Genomic DNA, 21484 nt, shown 5'->3' with positions numbered 1-21484 from the left:
TGCAACCATGGCTGTGGTTGTAAATGTGCAACCATGGCTGTGGTTGTAAATATGCAACCATGGCTGTGGTTGTAAATGTGCAACCATGGCTGTGGTTGTAAATGTGCAACCATGGCTGTGGTTGTAAATGTGCAACCATGGCTGTGGTTGTAAATGTGCAACCATGGCTGTGGTTGTAAATGTGCAACCATGGCTGTGGTTGTAAATATGCAACCATGGCTGTGGTTGTAAATATGTAACCATGGCTGTAGCACAAATCGTTGCAATCATGGCTGTAGCACAAGTCGCTACATTATCTCGTTACATAAGAGCGTCTCGCTCACCCTGTCTCTTATACACATCTAGATGTGTATAAGAGACAGCTATAATATTGAAGCGTTGCTATAATATTGAAGCGTTGCTATAATATTGAAGCGTTGCTATAATATTGAAGCGTTGCTATAATATTAAAACGTTACTATAATATTGAAGTTTCATACCTGCCTACACCTCTTCCGTACTGCTTTGTATGTTAATTGTTCTCTAGCTCCGTGGGAGTAGAAAAGCACGCTAACGCCTTAATAAAAATTCGGCAGGCTTTCATACAGCGTTTACATTTAATTCCCTTTGAGTTTTAGCTGCACGTCATGATAATGAGACGCAGAAATCGTATCTTTTCACCTTTAAAAAATGAACGCTTGTTTTGCATGCCTATTCAATTTTAAAAAGCTATTATACTCTTGAATATGATTCTTTTCCGTGTTATTTTCTTATCGACTGTATTGCAGGAAGAAAATAGGGCTGCCGAATCCTCTTTATAATTTAATTATAATATATTACTGAACCGTGAAGTTATATCGACTAACTTCCTAAGCGCGTCTGTAGCGTTCGCTAAATTTGTTTGGGGTGTGATTGAATAAAAAATCTAATTTTTCGTGTCGCATTCATGCGGCCAAACTTTATTAATAATAAGTTATACAGCATTCCAGACTTGTTACGTGAACTCTTAACTTTACAGGAGGCAAGGGTACATGAAAGAATAAATTCTACCACTAATTCCATACGTCAATATCACATCACAGTTTAGGCTTACATTATGGTGTGGGCAGTTGCTTTCATGACATTTTATTTAACTACTTTACGTGAGGAAATGTCCGAGCTCGTCAGATATTTTTTCTCTTGAACTGTCTGACACTTATTCTTCGTGTATGCGTACGTTACAATTAAAAAAATTTGTATATGCACACGAATACATTAAGCGAATTTTTCGGAGCACCTTCAGAATTTTTTAGAATTTTTCCTTGCGTTTAGCAAAAAAAAAAAACTTGCGCAAATATCTGCCGAAAGCTTCACGATTGTCCTCAATCTTTTTTTTTCACGCCTTCTCATTCATTATAGACCTTCTCTTGGAACAAGGTTGTATTGATATCTGTATATTCATTTCTTGCCTTGTTGAATAACCATTTTCTATAATTTTCGCTTGAATGAATTGCATGGCAACAACAAAGTTGCTCATTTATTAACAAAAAGAATAAATTAATCATTATTATGTTCTTCATCGTGAATGTTGCTTTCAACTAACACAATGAATGCACCTGCACAAATTTTTAATATATATATTAAGAAAAAAACTTGTTTGAAACGAGGCACTGAAATTAAGTCTGACTTGGTCGTCCTTACGTTCCAGCTCTGCACCATGGGCACACTTCTTAAATATAACACCAAGTCGAATTTTAGAAGTTTTACACTCATTTTTCCGTAATTTCTTAGATATTTAACGTAAATTTGATTTTATCGTCAAGTCATGCTTACTTTCTTCCTGCATTCGTTTCTCGGTTCTACTCATGGTCTCTTTGCAGGATTATTCCGCTTCCTTATCTTGCAGATGATAAAACAACTGTTCGGATAAGTCAAACTTTTCGACTTTGCGCTTTGTTCAAGCATGTTTTTCCGTCACATCTCAACTGGAGATGATGAGTTTTTCAGAAAATGTTGAAAGAATTTCTGTTACAATCCGAAAAATTTCTGCTAATAAGCCTGTATGCAAGACACGTTAGTAGTCACGTTGACGTATGCGTGACAGAATCAGCGCTGTATAGTGCGTATAGCTTCTCACTTGGAAAACTCGTTCGCTCGAAAAAGAAAATCCCTGCACCCATGCAAGATCCTTTTTAGCGCATTTTCTCATTTATAAAAAAATGCACTATTGTGCTCGCCATGTCCGTTTGTCTATCCGTCCGTCTGTCCGTCCGTCCGTCCGTCTGTCTGTCTGTCTGTCCGCCCGTCTGTCCGTCCGTCTGTCTGTCCGTGACTTCATGTTTTCGTCGACGAGAAAATGCACTCTCTGTCACTCACTGCAGTGAGTACTGAGTTATATTTTTTATCCTTATCAATGGAAGCGCAGTTCGTAACATTGTTTTCAATCAATGTTGATTATTTTAATTCATTTACAATCGCACAACAAAATCTAGCGAAGTTATTCGAAGATCGTTAAATTCAATCATGTTCAGACACACTGAATTATCAAATTTGAATGTTAGAGTTTATATTTATATAACATGAATTATAAGATACAACTATCCTCTGACTTGATTTGGGTTAGATCCGGTTATGTAAAAGATATTTGTATGCGTATCGTAAACATTTGTTTCTCAAACACGGATTTGACATCAAAATTTCCTGCTATAATCTTCTCGCTAATACGAAACAAAACCATGCACAACCAGAAAAGATGCTTAGCACTAGGTTATGAATTGCTTACGAGGCGTCAATTGAAGTGATTCAATCACATATACATAAATACCGACAGTAATGCTTAAACTTCTTTCAGTCTTCTGAGCCCAAATATGACATAAATACCGACAGTAATGCTTACACTTCTTTCAGTCTTCTGAGCCCAAATATGACTCAGTAATGCTAACACTTCTTTCAGTCTTCTGAGCCCGAATATGACATAAATACCGGCAGTAATGCTTACACTTCTTTCAGTCTTCTGAGCCCAAATATGACATAAATACCGGCAGTAATGCTAACACTTCTTTCAGTCTTCTGAGCCCAAATATGGCTGTCGTGGAAATCTTGTATACATAACACTCACATAAAAATGTATTCAAAAGTACGACATAAAACTCAAATATTTTATGCCAAATAACGTTATTACTCTTTCTGTCACATTGCAAATGAGAATAACCTTCTTCTCATACTTGGGATCGTGTTTTTTCTAACTACTGTTATCATCCTTTATATCCCACATAATTCAAGGGTCACATTCCATTGACTATATATACGGTACGGTCAACAGTGGAGAGTGCTTATATAACCGTGCCTAAGTTTAGCTACTTGTATCAAGGCCAGACACATACTTTCTTTATTCGCGTACACAACTGAGAAGTGCGCTCTTTCATGGAACTTTTCCACCGCAAGCAGAATTCAATTACGGCTTATAAATCGATAGCAGAAATCTTTAGAGTAGTAATCTTGAAACCGAAAATTTGTAAAAATATATTGGTGTATTGTTTCAATTCACGAATGAAAAGTGCATGTACTGGACTGTATTTGAGGTGTTCATCGGTTATAGGATTATTGCTCGCCGTTTATTAGATATTACTGCATGGGGTTCATTTTGGTCCGATTTTATTACGACTATTGGCACGGAGTTATTAATTTGTATATCATTTGAATTCTTTGTACGTTAGCTTCATTATTTCACTGAAAAAATATTTATCACCGTTATAGTGACATATATAGATTGCTAGAATAATGAGAAGTGTACGTTCGCAGTAATTATTTAAGAGAAAATAGTGTTTTCACGAGAAAAAAAATTGATTATCTTTCCTAGCGAGTAGATCGTATGCACTTGACGTTTTAGTTATACGTTAATGAAAAAACACCAAATGAATATGCTTGTAATTCTATTATCTCTTACTTTTTGTTGTGGAAGCTAAAACTTTTATTTTACACCGTGACAGCGACCGCCGTAAACTGTAGCAACTTGATGAATGGAGTCTACTTATTATAATGCTAATTCTACTTAAATTGCCCAACAATTAATAAGGCAGAAAACATTGTTTCGAGCAGCACTAGCCGCATTGTAGCATCGTAGATGTTGAACGAACTTATGTAACTACGACAAGTACAATATTCACTACGGAAAAATCTTTCTTCAGCAAAAATAATGACTTCTCCGTTTAAACTGCACTTTTCCGATTACTATGATTGCCTGATGGCATTTATTCTGCCATTCAGTTTTGTTATTATTTAGCCTAGGCCGAGCATTGTTGTACCCTTATTTACCGCATAACATCGATCGCTTTTACTTTCTATTTTAAGTCAATATTCATCCCATGAACACTTTTAATTTGCGTGTAAAGAAGTTGCTATTCACTTTAAGGTTAGGTTGGAATTTACTTTAATACCGGTCCGGTATCACAACCACGCAGACTATCGATATAATCCATAGTCTGCGTGCATACTAGTCAACTTAATCCTATCCTATGGATAGGATTAAGTAGCTTAAGCCTGGAGTTACGGACGATTGGTATTGAAAATTTCGTGTCTGGTCTACTCTGTATTTTCCATTCTCTTGAACTATATTTAGCATTTATGAAGTTCACGAGATAATTATTTAGGATTACCATGAAAATATATGAATATTCTTCCACTTACATTATAATTATAATGACGGCTTCAGGTAATTTAGAAGTGGGACTCGGTGGAGGTAGACGACCCTGGCTCTTGATCTTCTGTGACGGAAGCTAGAGCAAACCTGCCTTCAATTTCTTTACTACCTTCTCTAGACAGACTTCTCTTCCTGCTGCTAGCTTCTTTCTTTGCTTCACTGAGATCAGACAATAGTGCTTCACGTTTTCCTTCTAAGCTCACCACTGATTTCGAGTCGCTATCACCAGGTTTCGCACTCGCGTCGAGCGTACCTATTATTCGTGAAGTACTTGATTCTGTTTTTGTTGCGTCCGAATTTTTTCTCACGACTGGGTCGGCTAAAAATGTTGCTATTTCATCCAATTTGTCTGCCGGTTCAAGGATCAATGAGGATTTACAAATAGAAGTGGATGCTCTTGGGCTTCCGCTAATCTCGCTTTCGGTTGGACTCTTTCGTTTGGTTGTAGCTTCGGTATCTGAAGCATTGCCTTGCACTACCAGAGTTGCAGCTTGCAAATCTGAACTGAAGTCGGTCGACTTCGGTCGCTGCGGTTGCCTGCAATTCTTGTCTACCTGAGTTGGGGTGAGATGCACTTTTACGATCGGGCTTTTCGTGTGTAAGTTAGCGCTGTGTGTTCTCCTATGTGACAGCGCGTGTCCTTTGTTCGTTTGTTTACCGACTGAATAACTCAAGCTCCTAGAATGTTTCAGTGACTTACACTTGCCGTTAACTGTTGGTTGTGGCTGAGTAGTCAAGTGTGAAGGAGATGTTCCAGGGCTCTGAACTGAAGGGGTATTTGAGGCCCAGGATTGAGCGGCTTCGTGGTATTCGTTCGTAGACGCACTGCAGCTTGAATGATTTCGTCTGTGTTGTTGTATGAACGCTTGTCGCTGTACTTTTGTAAGCGTGCTGGACGGAGTGTAGTACATATCTTCAGAGCTTTCCGTACTTGCTCCTAAAGGGTGAAGAAAATCTAGCCGGTAATACGCATCAATCCCGTGAATTTCATCATCAAAGACCATTGAGTCACCTCGGTTGCAGCTTCCTCCGGTACGGCAATTTTGCAAGTACAAGTCCGGGATATTTTCAAGTATTTTGTTGAGCGTTTTCTGCTGGTACTTGTAAGTCTCGCGCAACTTGAAGAGCTGATGTGCACTGAACTTGCGAATCCGCTGCCGTTGGAACACGTAGTTTTCGCTGACTTTGTTCATCTGACTCACCGAATAATCTCGCACGCGATTCGCCTGCGAGGTTAAAATAATAATTACACTTATTTAAAGTAAAGAATAAACAAGACAGCACTGCGAACAAAAGATATCTTAACTTCGATTACCTCATAGTTAATCCATATTTTTAAGATAATTATAGTCTTTTCATATTCTACTTATGTAGTATATACAGCTTGTACTCATCTGATTTCATCAATTTCCACAATTTTCCAAAAAATGTATATAACATAAAATGCTGATAACTAGCAAGACTATCCCGCATTGATGCATTTTTGTTTGAGTTATTATAATTTATAGTTGGGATGCTTGAGATTTATTAAGCTTGCAATTTAACCCGTACTTATCTATTCTTCACGAGCGACTGAATGATGAGTTTTTTTTGCCTACATGCAACCATGACTGTGGTTGTAATTGTGCAACCATGGCTGTAGCACAAGTCGATGCAACCATGGCAGTGGTTGTAAATATGCAACCATGGCTGTGGTTGTAAATGTGCAACCATGGCTGTGGTTGTAAATATGCAACCATGGCTGTGGTTGTAAATATGCAACCATGGCTGTGGTTGTAAATATGTAACCATGGCTGTAGCACAAATCGTTGCAATCATGGCTGTAGCACAAGTCGCTACATTATCTCGTTACATAAGAGCGTCTCGCTCACCTGTTCCACGTATTGATCCCTGGCTGTCGTGAGCTGCTGTGCGCTGTAGTCTTTGATGCTTTGCAAATTTTTGCATTGTGTAGTGTAGCTCTCACTGAGGCGCTCCATTTGTTGGTAGCAGCTTTCTTTTATGGTGACCACCTTGCAAAAATAGGAATACAATGTTAAGATAAGTAAGAACAATACAAAGTTTAGATGCAGTGAAACAACAAAGTTTAGATGAACCTTGGAAAATTGACATACAATGTTAAGTTAAGTAAGAACAATACAAAGTTTAGATGCTGAGTGTGCAATTATCTTGGTTATCAAGAGCTAAGGACGAAAATAGCTTATGGTATTGATTTATCTAGCTGGAGTTTGTCAAAGCATGATGCGCGAGTATCGAGCTGTATTGACGACGCGGTGCAGTGACTGCAGTGATTTAGAGTTTGCGATACGGCTATCAAACAGAGATTATGAGTTATAAGGTTTATAATATTCATATTTTTCTTTTAAAAATTATATGGACATTATATACTTATATTGTTCATACACTATATTAATTATGTTGATTTAACTCCGTTGATATGCATGTAATTATAGTGATCATGAGCTTTTAAAAATGAAAATCGGACCGAAAAAATGTTGCTCTCTAGTTACGAACAAGTGAATTTAAAAAAGGCACAGTGATTACGTATATGTCGCCTGTACCTGCGAATTATAGTTGTCTCTTAGCCTCTCGAGTTGCTGAGACTAAATAAAGCACAATGATTGCGTATATGTCGCCTGTACCTGCGAATTATAGTTGTCTCTGAGCCTCTCGAGCTGCTGAGACTTGTACGACTCGATGCTCTCGAGCAGTTTCTTGACCTGCATCGCTCGCGAGGACAGTCGGTCACGGCAGCAGCAGCATTCCCAGCCCATCCTGCGCAAACACCGGAACAAGTTTTACACTTTAAATCATATCAACAATCGTAAAATGATAAGTTTTAAAAGTGCGGAATTCACTGATGTAAGACTAGGTATTCACACCAATCAAATTAATTCAACTTGTGTGATTTCTGCTTAACAAGTCAAGGCAATTGAACAATTTCATTTAGGCCTATGGGCCTTCCAGTGATTTGCTAATAATATAAAGAATAAAACGGGTATTTTGGTACTACCCCTGAGATAACTCACCTATCCATGACGTATCTGATGAGCTGCACGACCAGGGTGGTTAGAAGGAAAGCCATGGCGCAGGCCAAACCGAATAACAAAGTCCTTATTTCATAAGCCTCGCGATCATCAACAGTGAGCCACAACGAAGTTGTCGACACGACGCTGGCTAGTGAGTTCACAGCAATGCATCTATACAATCCAACGTCATCGCGAGACATGTTCTGAATCAGCAATTGCCCTGACTTCAAAGGCTGGATCTTGTCGTTAAGCTCGTCGTCGTCGTCGGGGGACGTGAGACTTTCAACTACGTGTCTGAACTTGACACTGTACCAGGGCTGTACTTCGATGTGGCTGTGCGAATAATATTTTTTATTCGGGGATATCCAGATGATTGTGGGCAGCGGGAACCCTGTTGCATTACACTCGAGAAGTGCTGTTTTGCCCTCGCCTCGCCGCAAAGTCACGTCAGGCGGAGACAATATGTCAGGAGCTTGACAGTTTTGGTTATAAATGTGGTCTTCTAACTCGCTTGTAGTTCTTGTGACACCATCGGCACATTTAATCGCATCGAGTCCCAAAAAGATCATTTCAGTGCCACTAATGGAAGAAAGGTAACTAGGCAACCAATAGGCATGACAATCACAAAGGAGGGTGAGGTTGTTCGCTATCAAATTTGTCAAGTTCAACCCCCTGATTGAATAAGGCAGAACTCTTATTGACGCATTCGATATGTCTAATATTTTGAGCTTTTTAAGCGGTTCCAGGGACTTGTCATCAATGCTTACTAAGTTAGGGTTGTAGCTCAAAATCAGTTTCTCGAGATTCCACAGACCATGGAAGGTATAATCGCCTACTGACTGAAGACTGGTGTGATGAAGTCTTATTTCCTTCAGCTTAGGGTTGCCAGCAAAGATGTTGTCAGGTAAATTAGTCACATTTGTATAACTTAAATCAATTCTCATTAACTCGTACGCTCCTTTAAAATGAACCTGGAGAGCTTCGGATATCTTCACGTGGGCGAGATTGATTTCTTTCAAATTAGGTAGTGACGACAGGTAGGGTAATGTTCTGATTTTTGAATGGGACATATCCAAGTATTCCAATTTGGGCAGTATTAAGTATGGTGGTTGTGTCGTCTTCATTTCGGTGAGGATAAGGCGCTTCAAGTTTGGTAAATAAACGTCCCACGTTGCTGCTTGTTCCATCAAGTCCGTGCTGTGTAAGTCTAAAATTGTCAAACTGGTCGGAAGTTTAGGAATTCTTCGTAGAGGGTTATTTGACATGTCTAAGCTTAAGAGATCATCCAACATTGAGAGATCTGCTTCAGTTATATTGTTGTGAGCCATGTTGAGCGCTAATAAGCGGGGCAAATTTCGGATAGCTCTAACGTCTCTCAAATTGCTGTTAGTGATGCGTAGGTGCATTAGGGATTCAGGTAACGACGGCAGCACCGTGAGATTTCCATCGTATACACTGAGTTCTCTGAGATCCGTTAGTTGAACAAGCTCTTGTGAGATTTTCTTATATCCGAAGAGAGTCAAAACTTTAACTCCAGCTGGGAAGTCTACTGGAAGCTCTGCTGTGTCACTGGGTGAATAACACGTGACGCCGGTAATGAGGCCACATTTGCAGTCAACAGGGCACATGTTTCGGATATTTCCTTTGTTCTGCTGTAGGTTGGAGCTCGTTAATTCCTGAGATCGTCTGCCTTCTTCCTGAACATCACGAGCAAGCGAAGCAGACTCGAGACCAAGGCTCCTCCATGTTTGCGGAGCATCTTTCATTATCGAAATTCTCGGTTTTGTCTTAGATGCTTCTGTTTTTGATTGCACTTCAGCTGCATTTACATCTTCATTTCTGAAATTGCCGTTTGTGTCGATTAGTATGTTCCCTGCAACGTTATTTTTTTGTGGCTCAGCCGTTTCCGATATGCCCGAATTCAATTTTTCCCAGGCACCCCCCGCATCTTCAATGAAGTGCTCGTACGATGGTTCCGTACCGATGTCACCGTCGTGGGGGATGACACTCTGAGGAAAAGCTAGTGTGTTGCGCGGGGACGTTACCCCCAGCAGCAATAATAATGCCTGTAGTGCGAACAACTGAGCCAAGTGCTGTGCCAAGACGCTGTGTCTGGTGGCCGACTGCGGTAGAGCGGCCATTGTGCTTTGTCCGTTGCATTCAGTCCTGCGCCAGAACAAAAATATCATTTAGTTTTTGTAGTTGTAACTATCCTAATAAATTTGCATTCAGTCCTGCGGCAGAATATGGTTATCCTTTAATTTTTTTAGTCGTAACTCTCCTAATAAGTTTGCATTCAGTCCTGCAGCAGAACAAAAATCTCATTTAGTTTTTGTTATCGTAACTCTCATAATAAATCTGCATTCACTCCTTTGCATTCAGTCATGCGGCAGAAGAAAGTTATCCTTTAATTTTTTTTAGTCGTAACTCTCCTAATAAGTTTGCATTCAGTCCTGCAGCAGAACAAAAATCTCATTTAGTTGTAACTACCCTAATAAATATTCTGTCGATTTTTTAGGTAAAATAATTTAATATTTTATGAGCTACTATTATGTACTGAAACTACACGATTTGACGATACAGCAATCGAACACCAAGTGACGTATCCACTTTACTCATATATGTTTGAGTTTTACATGAAAATAGTTTGCTCAGAGAAAAATAAAATGAATTCCTTCTCGTGCAATGCGTGTTCGACAAAGGAAAACAAAAGACGCGCGTTTTTTCTAACTCTGTTCGGCTGAAAAATCAGGCACCATACTGTGGCTCGATAATATCATATCTACATTATTCTGAGTCTCCTGCCCTTCTAAACTTATGCTACCTGATTCCCTTTGATTCTGAGTCCTCGCTCTGCTACCTGTTAGTGAGCCTCTTGCTCTGCTACCTGATAGTGAGCCCCCCTAGCCGCGTTTGTTACCTAATCCTATACAGAAGGTCGGCCTTGATCGACCTGACCGTGTGCTCTAGCCTGGCTCTTGGGATGACGTCTCTTTCTTTGACCGCTGTACTTTTATGTTCTGCTTGCCTCCTGCTTAATAAAAGTCATTTCTTATGATATGTCAATAATTATTGAAGTGATATAGAAGCTAACAATTTATGGGATCTAACGGTAGTAGTTTTGGAACGGTTGTAGTATTCAAATCACTCAAACCCAAACCCTCTCGAACCTTACGTGACAACTCAGAGATTAACAATTTTTAGAAAAACTAAATTTTTCTTTTATCTCTCTACTTTAATCAAACGTTTTGATATTACGAGACTAACGTTCAAACTATACTATTAATCAACGAGTCATTATATTACAAGTTCTCCAGCGCCATGTATGTATAGCGTTACAATACAAATATTCATTCACATAACTACTTAAGAGCATCGGCGTATGACTGCTGCTCGATCTACGTGACCGTAGAGCATCAGCATATGACTGCTGCTCGGTCTACGTGACCGTAGAGCATCAGCATATGACTGCTGCTCGGTCTACGTGACCGTAGAGCACCAGCAGATGACTGCCGCTCGGTCTACGTGACCGTAGAGCATCAGCAGATGACTGCCGCTCGATCTACGTGACCGTAGCATTAAAGCTGCCCGCCTCTTCTGCGCAGCTGAGCCTTGCTTGCTTCTCTGTACCGCTGCACGTATTGCCACTGAGAAGTTTACGCCAATTTAATGATGTTGATGTAAGTGTTGGCGTTGCGCAGAATGTCTTTATTCGTCGCAAGATGAATTTTCAATGTTATCACGTATTTACTATAACAGATTTTTTTTATAATCAGATATCTACACTGATAATATTATATAATCTGCATCTGCCTCATGAGTTGTACAAGAATTGGTATGTATTGTCATTAATTCGATATATTTTTCGACTTTGAGTGCCAGACGTACTTTGACTTTTGCGAACACTGAATGACGCTGGGTGATGGGGGGTTATCTTCACTTGAAATCAAATATTGTTCGAGTCACACCATTCGAATATTTGCGTCGGTTAATTCTATCCATCATTGTTTCAGTTCACTCTAAGCCAGTTATGTACGGTGTTAATGCGTACTAATACGAGTTATTGGGTTATTGCGTTGCATGTTCTGCAGCATTGCTTGCGTCATTCCTGAGTTAGTCTTGCCAAATTACCATTTTTTCTTGGCAGTCTTAATAGTAATGACCGCTTGTGATGTTATTGCCGTATTACAAGTTCCTTTAACGTTATTGCGTCGATATATGAGTGCGGTTGAACAGAGTTGATGATCATAACCTTAACCAACATCACCCAAACGAACAATCTAAGTATAGGTTAAAAATACCCTTCCTGCACCTAGTGTCACTTGTCGTGCTGGGTAATGTAACCCGAGGCGCTAACTGCAGTGAGATGTCTAATCTCCAATGCTGATAATGATTATGTTGTTGTTTTCGGACAACGTACTGCATGTACTTCCATAAAGTCACAGTTTACAATTTGGTTAGTTATGAAGGAACCAGATAATTATTCAGCTTTACAGCTTAAGTTTAACATAGCCTCGTGTATTGCTTATTACACTTATTACAATATGAGCATGGTTGGTCTCGTGAACATGTTACATTGGAGTAATCATGTGGAAATATGCGGGAAATATCCAGAGTTGGGAAAGTAATGTAAGCATTATATGTTATGTAAGACTTGTTCATGATTCGGAGATCATTATATGTTAATTCAACCGGGTTGAACAACCCGGGCAATCATGCTGAATAATGGTTGGACTTGGTCCTCCTTATTTACTGCCATTACCTCCAACATATCAACTATGTTATCATAGTGAATATTTTATCTAACATGATAGAAATCAGATTAGCAATCGAATTTGCATTGACTTTAATACATCTACATAAATGTTTAAATGTAGTTCATCTTGGTCCGAGACCTAAGATGAATTTCACGATTGACTACTTATTGCACATTAGCCTTTCTCATATCAGTAGAGAATGGTCGAATTACGAAGTTCATTGAATATCAAAATTAATAGATTTGAAGCGCAAAGTTTCCCGTATCTTTTAGATCTGAGTTCTGTAAGTTTTGTGCTCTGCTACCGCACAAATGAAAACTTATATCCTCGTTGAATTATAGGTAGTTAATGAAATACGAAAATGATTGTTACCAATTTTGAAAAATCAATGTTTTATTCAACGACGATTGTAAATGGTTAAAAATGGATGCTGAAAACTGACCTGTTAGGCGTAAAAAAAGTTTTGTTACGAATTTGAAAAATCATAGTTTTATTTAACGACGATTGTTGTAAATAGTTAAATAAGTATGCTGAGAACTGACCTCTAATTCGTAAAAAAAATGATAGTAAAAAATTTGAAAAATCAAAGTTTTATTTAACGACGATTGTAAATTGATGAATTAGTATAGTGAGAACTGACCAAAAAAAAATGATAGTAACAAATTTGAAAAATCCAAGTGTTATTTAACGACGATTGTAAATGGTTAAATAAGTATGCCGAGAACTGACCTGTTAGGTGTGATAGTGTGTGTGCAGCGTGCAGGGCTGTGGCGCCCTGAACTATCCTCCCCGATGTCGTCACGAGGCTGCGTTCATGCTAGTCACAGACCAACTACACGCTCATGCTAGTCACAACCCAACTACGCGCTCATGCTACACGATCATGCTAGTCACTCACCAACTACACGTTCATACTACACGCTCATGCTAGCCACAGACCAGCTACACGCTCATCAGCTCAGCTGTACTCACTCAATGCTGAACTGCACAGCTAAGTTTATTTCTGCAGGAAGATAATCGTTATGCCAAGTAAAGTTCATCTTATTGTACAGATATACATGTTACATGTGGTTACTATTACAAGACCTAATACTAGGTCTTAATGTTAATAGCTAATGTTAATACTTTTTCAATAGGCATTTAGTCTATTCAGTTGAGGCTTGTATTAAATAAGTGCATCAGGTTGCATCTATTGCTATATATTGAGACGTTTTCAAATAGATTAAAGCATTTACGTTACAGGTAACCTTCAATAATTTTGCTGAAATTTATGTGGGGAATTCTTATGTTCGCTGCCTCATTTGTTGTAATTCTATCTCAATAACGGCAGTCAGGACCAAAGTATCCATTACCTCGGTCATAACATTAATTATGTAAGCTAACATTATATAATTAATCGTATGCAGATAACGCTAATTATTTTTTTGTGGCTCGGTTGAACAGGTTCTTAAATCGTATATGTATTTAATCGTGAGCAGATAACACAAATAAGTTAGTGCCGCTCTTATGAACAATCGGCCTCATAAATCGCTGCTTAATATTGATATCTAAGGCTTTAAGTTATCGTATTTTAAATTCCTATCGTTAATCCGTGTAAATTGATAGTTAATTAATTCTCAGAACATCTGATCGTCCGGTGTCAGTGTGCTTTACATTTCTTGCCTTCTATTTATATGTATATTTAATTATAATGCATGCATTGAATAATGCATGTTAATCTATATTTGTATCGTTACTTTTACATTGTCAGCACTGCGAGTGCAAAGACGCGTTTAAAGTAGGAATTAGGACAATTATGCTAAATAACCTACCACGCAACAATAATATCAACATTATTGTTACTCAATACTGGCGATAACAATATAATAAAGATAGTGAATCAGTTCAAATTTCAAAATACCGAAATCAATTCGCGATTTCCCTCCTGGACGTATTATTTAGCGTGCAATGACAGGTCTGGAGTTGCTGCCTCGGCAGTAAACTAATTTACTTTATTGCTTTAGCCTAACGAACGCCTAGTGTAATACGCACTCCTGAGTAGCAGTTGTCAGAATTTTTCTTCTACATCAGGGGTCACCAAACTACGGCCCGCGGGCCGAATCCGGCCCGCGACGTCAGTTCATCAGGCCCGTCGACGGTACTTTAATTAAATTGCTTGATAAAATGGTTGGAACACGAGATGTTGTGATACAATTTAAATTTTATGCTTATAATACTAGGAAATCTTCGCGCGTGCGGGGACCTCCTGATCGCTATGTGCCTTAAATTTACTAGGTTCAATTATTGTATCTAAGTATTCTTGTATTGTGTTTCTTCTTGGAAGCAGAAAACTTCACTCATTTTCACTGTTTCATAAAGTTTTGCACTTCAATCGCTGAAGATGGCAACCGCGATTTTCCAAAAAAGATTATTTGTGACTTGAAGAAGAATTTTTTGAGAGATTTTCAGATCTCGACAGAACTGGGAGTGACATTCTTCTGTTCCAAAATCCGTTTGACTGTAACCTTGATGATTTGCCAGTTGAATTACAGTTGGAGCTCATTGATTCGAAGCAAATGACTTGTTAAAAGAGAAGCACAGAGAAGGAAAACTTGTTAAATTTTACTGCTGCTTACCTGATCATGAGTTTCCAAAATTGAAAAAATTTGTCGCTGTTATGGCATCAGTGTTTGGAACAACGTATGTCTGTGAGCAAACATTTTTAAAAATGAAGTATGTGAAGTCAACACGTCGAACGAGATTGACTGATGAACATTTGAAAGCAATTCTCTTGCTTGGATGCAGCAATTCCAAACCAAACATTGATGATATGAACGTCAGTTATGGAAAGATCGGGTTCCAAAGGCTGGATCCCTTGTGAATCAAGTCACGAAAAATTCAAGAATCGGCAACAGGCCATGGGCCCATTTCTTCAGTGCCGACACTTCTATCCTATTCTATATCTTGAAAGCAAAACGTCAGTTTCGCAAAGCTCACTAACCTTTTTTGCTGTTTAGTTTGTGAGATTCGGATATGTGCACACTAGGCCTGATGTAACATCTTTTTGCTTACGTCGCCTTCTTTGAAAACTTTTTAGTAAATAAAATGTTGGTTGTTGTTTATTGATTAACATGGAATGCTAACTTAGTTTTTCCTTTTTCTCCCAGAGCTTTCGTTCTGGCTTGCAAGTATTGAACAGAATGATTTTGCGGCCCGCGCTTGTCATTCATTCAGTTATCCGGCCCGCTGTGAAAAAAGTTTGGTGACCCCTGTTCTACATAATGAAGACTTCCATCAGTTAAAAATATGAGCGTATAGTTGGTATACTAATATTGGTCTTTAACCTGCGTATTTATTGTATTTCTGATAGGAATTTGTTCTTGTCAAAACGATGGCTTAGAAATAAGTGAGGCTCATCGATACGTTGTGTACAAAGAAGTTACAGGCACTTGTTCAATTAGAGTGGACGACAGAATAGCGTTACACACAAAATCCGTTGGCAAGCTCCATCTTTCTTCACTCAATGTCAACACTAAATAAATAGTATAACAGTGAGCGTTTCATAAGTATTCTTTACGAGACGATCTCTTATAGAACTTGTTTATGCGTAGTTTCGCTGAAATCTTAATTTGTTGACAGTAAATATTGAGCTATTGCATGAAGGAAAACTGCTTGAGCACGAGTCACATGCACACTCTCCGACATCCTGTGGAGCACTGAACTGAGCAGCAAAAAATAACCGAGACTGAGCATTGTTGTGTTGGTGATGTGGAGGTGGTGGTGGCTGCTGCACCTCCATGTCTGTATGGTCCTCCTCCACACCGGCAATTCGATCTCAACGTCGCGTTCTTGGTATGTGTTCGAGTTAACGAAGTGTTGATGAGTTAAAAAACTATATAATTTTCATCGTATCGGGTGTAGCGACTGCATTCCGAATTATTGGAAGCAGTTGTTGTAATATGACATGATGCTGCTGCTCCAGCTGCTGCATTCCACCTTTCCTCCCTCCCTTCGCATCTCCCTCATCACCCCCTCCCCTTCTTCCGCTGTAGTTTCAATAGGAACTGCTTTTGTCCTTCTTACTGCTGTTGTTGTTGCTGCTACTCTGTTACATTTTTTTGCACTGTTGTTGTTGCCATATCGGCCGCCTATGTTGTTGCTCGGACCGGTCTAGCGGCCACTGGTTGCACTGCTGTTGTAGCTGCCGTTGTAATTGCAACCTCTGCAGCTGTTTTCGGCCACTGCAGCAGTTTATGTTATTATTACTGTAGGATTAACTTCTATTTCTTACGCCTTATTTTATACTGAAATATCTCATGCGTTGTTGCTACTTAGTAACCCGAGATTTACAGTGCGCATCTGGAATATTTCACGTATTATTTGGATTACTAATAGATTATTTAGATTACCATTTAGAATATAAAATATTTGGATTACTAACAGATTATTTGGATTACTATTTAGAATATAAAATATTTGGATTACTAATAGAGGCATAATTCGAATTGTATTAATTTATCATAGCTCCATGGTTAATGAAACGTTCATCAACCTCCATCATCGCACCAGTTGATTTTTTTTAAGCGTTCGCTTTATTTCCATTGCTTAGTAATTAAGTGCTGCTTCTGTACTTTATTCATTGATGAAATGTTCGGGACTTACGTAATGAGTGACAAGACCATAGTTGTGAGAACAAAAAATAGTATATAGCAAAGTGGCCATCCATTCATTGACGTCATTATTGCTAACACTGTGATGCGTAATGTGTTAGAAGTACACATTGTTTGTTTTGTGGGTACTGTATAACGACTTCATTGCTTCTTTTTCAATGCACTAGATGAATAAAGTAAATAACTTCGTTATTTTTCAATTAAAATAAAAATTAAATAACAAATGTTATTTATGTTAAGTTGCGTGTTATTTAACAAACACGCAACTTACTAATTTACTTCAAGCATCAACGTATACACTTTATAAAGTATTGCATGCGACCATTGTCGTGACTCGACCTTTTACAATAGACCTGCATACTTATTCAGATGATTACTCACTGAATACTAATTTATAAGGAATATATTGTGTGTGTGCAGTGCGACGACTTCATTGTTTTTCAATGAACCTGCATAATCATTCATATAATAACTCTCATTTATATAATAACACTAATTCATATACCTAATAGCACTCATTCATATAACACTCATTCATATAATAACTCTCATTTATATAATAAAACTAATTCATATACCTAATAGCACTCATTCATATAATAACTCTCATTTATATAATAACACTAATTCATATACCTAATAGCACTCATTCATATAAATGACACTAACACCATAAATTCTATTGGTTATTTTGTATGTGCAGTGCGGTGACTTCATCGCCGTGGGGGCGGAGGAGGCCATGACGCCTTCAGACGTGATCGCCGCGTGCGACATCACATTCTCGTGCGTGTCGGACCCGCAGGTCGCCAAGAATGTGAGTAATGTGCATGCTTCTTACCATACCTTAATATGATATGTCAGTCAATGCATATATGATATGTCAGTCAATGCATATATATGTCAGTCAATGCATATATATGTCAGTCAATGCATATATGATATGTCAGTCAATGCATATATGATATGTCAGTCAATGCATACCTGTCACTTACCATGCTTCTTACCATACCTTAATATGCCAGTCAATGATAAGCTGTAATTAAATTATGGAGAACTATGGATACCAAGTAATTTCATTCAGTAGGAACTGTGTTATTGGTTGTAAAGTAAGAAGTGTAGAGGTGAATAGTAAGTGCCGTGCTATTTTGAGTAGCTGCCACTTACCATGCATCTTATTATAGCTTAATAAGCCTGTCAATGATAAGCTGTAATTAAATTATTAAGAACTATGGATACGACGGAGTTTCATTCATTAGAAACTGTTATTCGTTATAAGGTAAGAAGTGCAGTAGTTAGTGGCCGTGCTTTTTTGAGTAGCTGTCACTTACCATGCATCTTACGATACCTTTAATTTACCAGTCAATGATATGCCATAGTTGAATTAGTGAAAACTATGGATATGAAGTAATTTCATCAGAAACTGTGGTATTCGTTGTAAAGTAAGAATTGTAGAGGTAAATAGTAAGTGCCGTGCTATTTTAAGTAGCTGTCACTCCACATACCTTAGCTGAACAAACGAACTCTGTCATAAGTGAGTCGGGGGCTGCTAGCCACCAAAGGGGGGATGCTTATGAGAAATGCAGTGCGTCTTTTAATTGTTAGCGCATTTTCTCATTTATGGAAAAAATGCGCTATTGTGCTCGTCATGTCCGTCTTTTCGTCCGTCCGTCCGTCAGTCTGTCTGTCTGTCTGTCTGTCCGTCCGTCCGTGACTTCACGTTTTCGTCGACGAGAAAATGCGCTCTCTGTCACTCATTGCAGTGAGTACTGAGTTATATTTTTTTGTTTACTTCTATCTATGTAACACAATCTAACTCTCGAAGTGTATGAAGAATGTTAGTGGAAACTAATGCACAGGCCTGTAAGTTCCGAGTCGTGATTATTGATATTATCAGCTAACTCTGCCTATATAGTCATGGACTCTTGAAAAAACCATACCAATTTAAGATAGAAAAAATAAAACATCAATTAAAAAATATCTTATATTAATAGGCTCTCCGACTTGTTCTATACTCGTTCAGGACCTATTATAATGCAATGCAATAAAAAATTCACAAACAGATAAAATTCAACTTGTTAGTTCTACATACATTTTTATAATTTTTCATAATTTAGCTTCCTAACTAAAAACTACTAGCGTTACAAGCATGGCAGTTGTTGAGTATATACACTAGTAGTACGCTTGACGTTTGGTACAAATTTTACATTGCTAAGTGCAATTCTTCGAGAGATGAAATTTTTTAAAGAGTCCTAGACTACACATGATATAGTACAATCGTGAATTGATATTAGTTACCAAAGCGCTTAATTTATTATATGAAACTATACGATCCCACCTCTAATCTAATCTTTAAATAACCGCTAGTATGGCGAGTTTCTAGCGGTTGCTTACTAGATATATGCTAAGAATCGATGAAACTCTAGGATCAAGTCAGTGCTTGTAGGTTCTTTGGAATTGATCTGCCTGTCACTGGGATATGTAATTCTCATGCACAATTTAAGAAGCAAGGTGTCACGCACGTGAGTTTCTCCATATATCACTGTTTTTTTAGCGCATTTTCTCATTTATGGAAAAAATGCACTATTGTGCTCGCCATGTCCGTCTGTCTGTCTGTCCGTCCGTCCGTCCGTCTGTCCGTCTGTCTGTCTGTCTGTCCGTCCGTCCGTCCGTGACCTCACGTTTTCGTCGACGAGAAAATGCGCTCTCTGTCACTCACTGCAGTGAGTACTGAGTTATATTTTTTATGTAATTTCTTTGTAGATGACGTTGAACTGTGTAGATGTAAATGAACTAAATAAACCATAGGTTTGGATTCGTTACCTACTACTTCGCACGGCCTTAGACAATTATTTTGCGTGATTTTTGATGGATGAAATCCTCAATTAGGATGAAAAACGTCCTAATTGAGTAAATGTTTTGTTGACACAAGATGCATATCTTGATTACAAAATTTTTTTTCAAACGCTAACGATGTTTATCTACAATATGATGACTTCAATTCGAGCGAAGAAGAAGGATTGCTCGACTTCAATGCCACATTGAACAAGCGAAGTATTTTTATTATTTAAGTTACTGCAAACATTTATCATGGACCACAATTCATCACATAGAAGAAGCGAATTATTCTTATTATTTAAGTGTATAAAACATTTGTCATGGAGCACACTGTATCACATAGAAGACGCAAATTATTTTTATTATTTAAGTGTATAAAACATTTGTCATGGAGCACACTGCGTGTATGTCAGATGGTGTTCGGGAACTGCGGTGTGCTGCAAGAGATGTCGACTGACAAGGCCTACGTCGAGATGACAGGAATCGACGCTGAGACCTCGCAGGACCTCGCTGATGTGAGTTATTTCTTTCAACGCTTAGTGCCTTACCTCAAATTTAGTTACGAATTCATGTAACATAATTCTGCTATATTGAGGGCATTTTATCATTTATGGAAAAATGCACACTTCTGCTCGCCATGTCCGTTTGTCTGTCCGTCCGTGACTTCACGTTTTCGTCGACGAGAAAATGCGCTCTCTGTCACTCACTGCAGTGAGTACTGAGTTATATCTTTGTATTTTGTTTGACCTGACGGCAAGTACCGGTAATCAAACTGTAATGCTTGAGACGAGCGTTATTGGTAGCATAGCATTTTTTATATCATTATATCTATTGGAATTTATTTTTCTACTAACTTATTGCCTTGAACTTTGCCCAAATTTTATGTTTCACTATCTGAATATAATCTATACAAGGGTAGGACTAAATCAATAGGTGAGCATATTGTAATTTCATAAGATTTCATGTCAAGAATTTCAAGCTTTTTAAAATGTTTGCATTTCTGCTTCAGCGTTTGATAGGCATTGCCTCTTGTGCATTGAGATTAACAGGCGATACAGCTGCCTCATGACCCACTATGTGCAGGCGACACAGCTGTCTCATGACCCACTAAGTGCAGGCGATACAGCTGTCTCATGACCCACTATGTGCAGGCGATGATGTCGAAAGGCGGACGGTATCTGGAGGCTCAGATCCAGGGGTCCCGGGAGCAGGCAGAGAACGGCACGCTAGTGATCCTCGCCAGCGGCGACCGGTCGCTCTTTGACGAGTGCCAGAGCTGCTTCCAGGCCATGGGCAAGAACTCCTTCTTCCTCGGTAATTGTTGTAGTTACAGCTTATTATTACAGCTTACAGCTGTGTTAGGCTGACTTACACGTGTTATATAGCTGCTTCCGGGCCATGGGCAAGAACTCCTTCTTCCTCGGTAATTGTTGTAGAGGCTACAGCTTACAGCTGTATTAGGCTGACTTACAGCTATATTAGGCTGACTTACACGTGTTATATAGCTGCTTCTGGGCCATTCGCAAGAACTCCTTCTTCCTCGGTATGATGTACAGC

At 38.6% G+C, this 21484-nt stretch overlaps 2 protein-coding genes across 2 annotated transcripts in view; one reads left to right on the top strand and one right to left on the bottom strand.

Annotated features, from left to right (window-relative positions):
* The window catches only part of LOC108682937 (putative oxidoreductase GLYR1 homolog), a gene marked incomplete at its 3' end in the record, with an annotated part of 31275 nt that extends 10034 nt beyond the window's left edge, over positions 1-21241 (top strand). Inside the window, 3 exon segments of the mRNA XM_018172198.2 lie at positions 17796-17906; positions 20341-20442; positions 21079-21241. Coding sequence (XP_018027687.1) covers positions 17796-17906; positions 20341-20442; positions 21079-21241 — 376 coding nt within the window.
* On the bottom strand, positions 2819-13478 carry LOC108682935. The gene is made up of 5 exons (XM_018172197.2): positions 13173-13478; positions 7687-9852; positions 7300-7432; positions 6529-6669; positions 2819-5883 (listed from the first exon to the last, which is right to left on the bottom strand). The coding sequence occupies exons 2-5, from the start codon at positions 9825-9827 to the stop codon at positions 4675-4677; spliced, it is 3624 nt and encodes a 1207-aa protein (XP_018027686.1). The 5' UTR covers positions 9828-9852; positions 13173-13478; the 3' UTR covers positions 2819-4674.
* Positions 21242-21484: the final 243 nt, after the last annotated feature.

Source organism: Hyalella azteca, unplaced genomic scaffold (assembly GCF_000764305.2).
Source record: "Hyalella azteca isolate HAZT.00-mixed unplaced genomic scaffold, Hazt_2.0.2 contig6408, whole genome shotgun sequence".
NCBI lineage: Eukaryota > Metazoa > Arthropoda > Malacostraca > Amphipoda > Hyalellidae > Hyalella > Hyalella azteca.
This window is presented reverse-complemented; position numbering and strand designations above follow the sequence as displayed.

Bases quoted from the DNA above. Each gene is read 5' to 3' on its own strand.
- LOC108682935 (XM_018172197.2), bottom strand. From the start codon at position 9,827: ATGGCCGCTCTACCGCAGTCGGCCACCAGACACAGCGTCTTGGCACAG. The intron at 7,433-7,686 runs GTGAGTTATCTC...GTGTTTGCGCAG, and splicing joins ATCAGATACGTCATGGATAG to GATGGGCTGGGAATGCTGCT. The intron at 6,670-7,299 runs GTACAGGCGACA...TATTTTTGCAAG, and splicing joins GAGACAACTATAATTCGCAG to GTGGTCACCATAAAAGAAAG.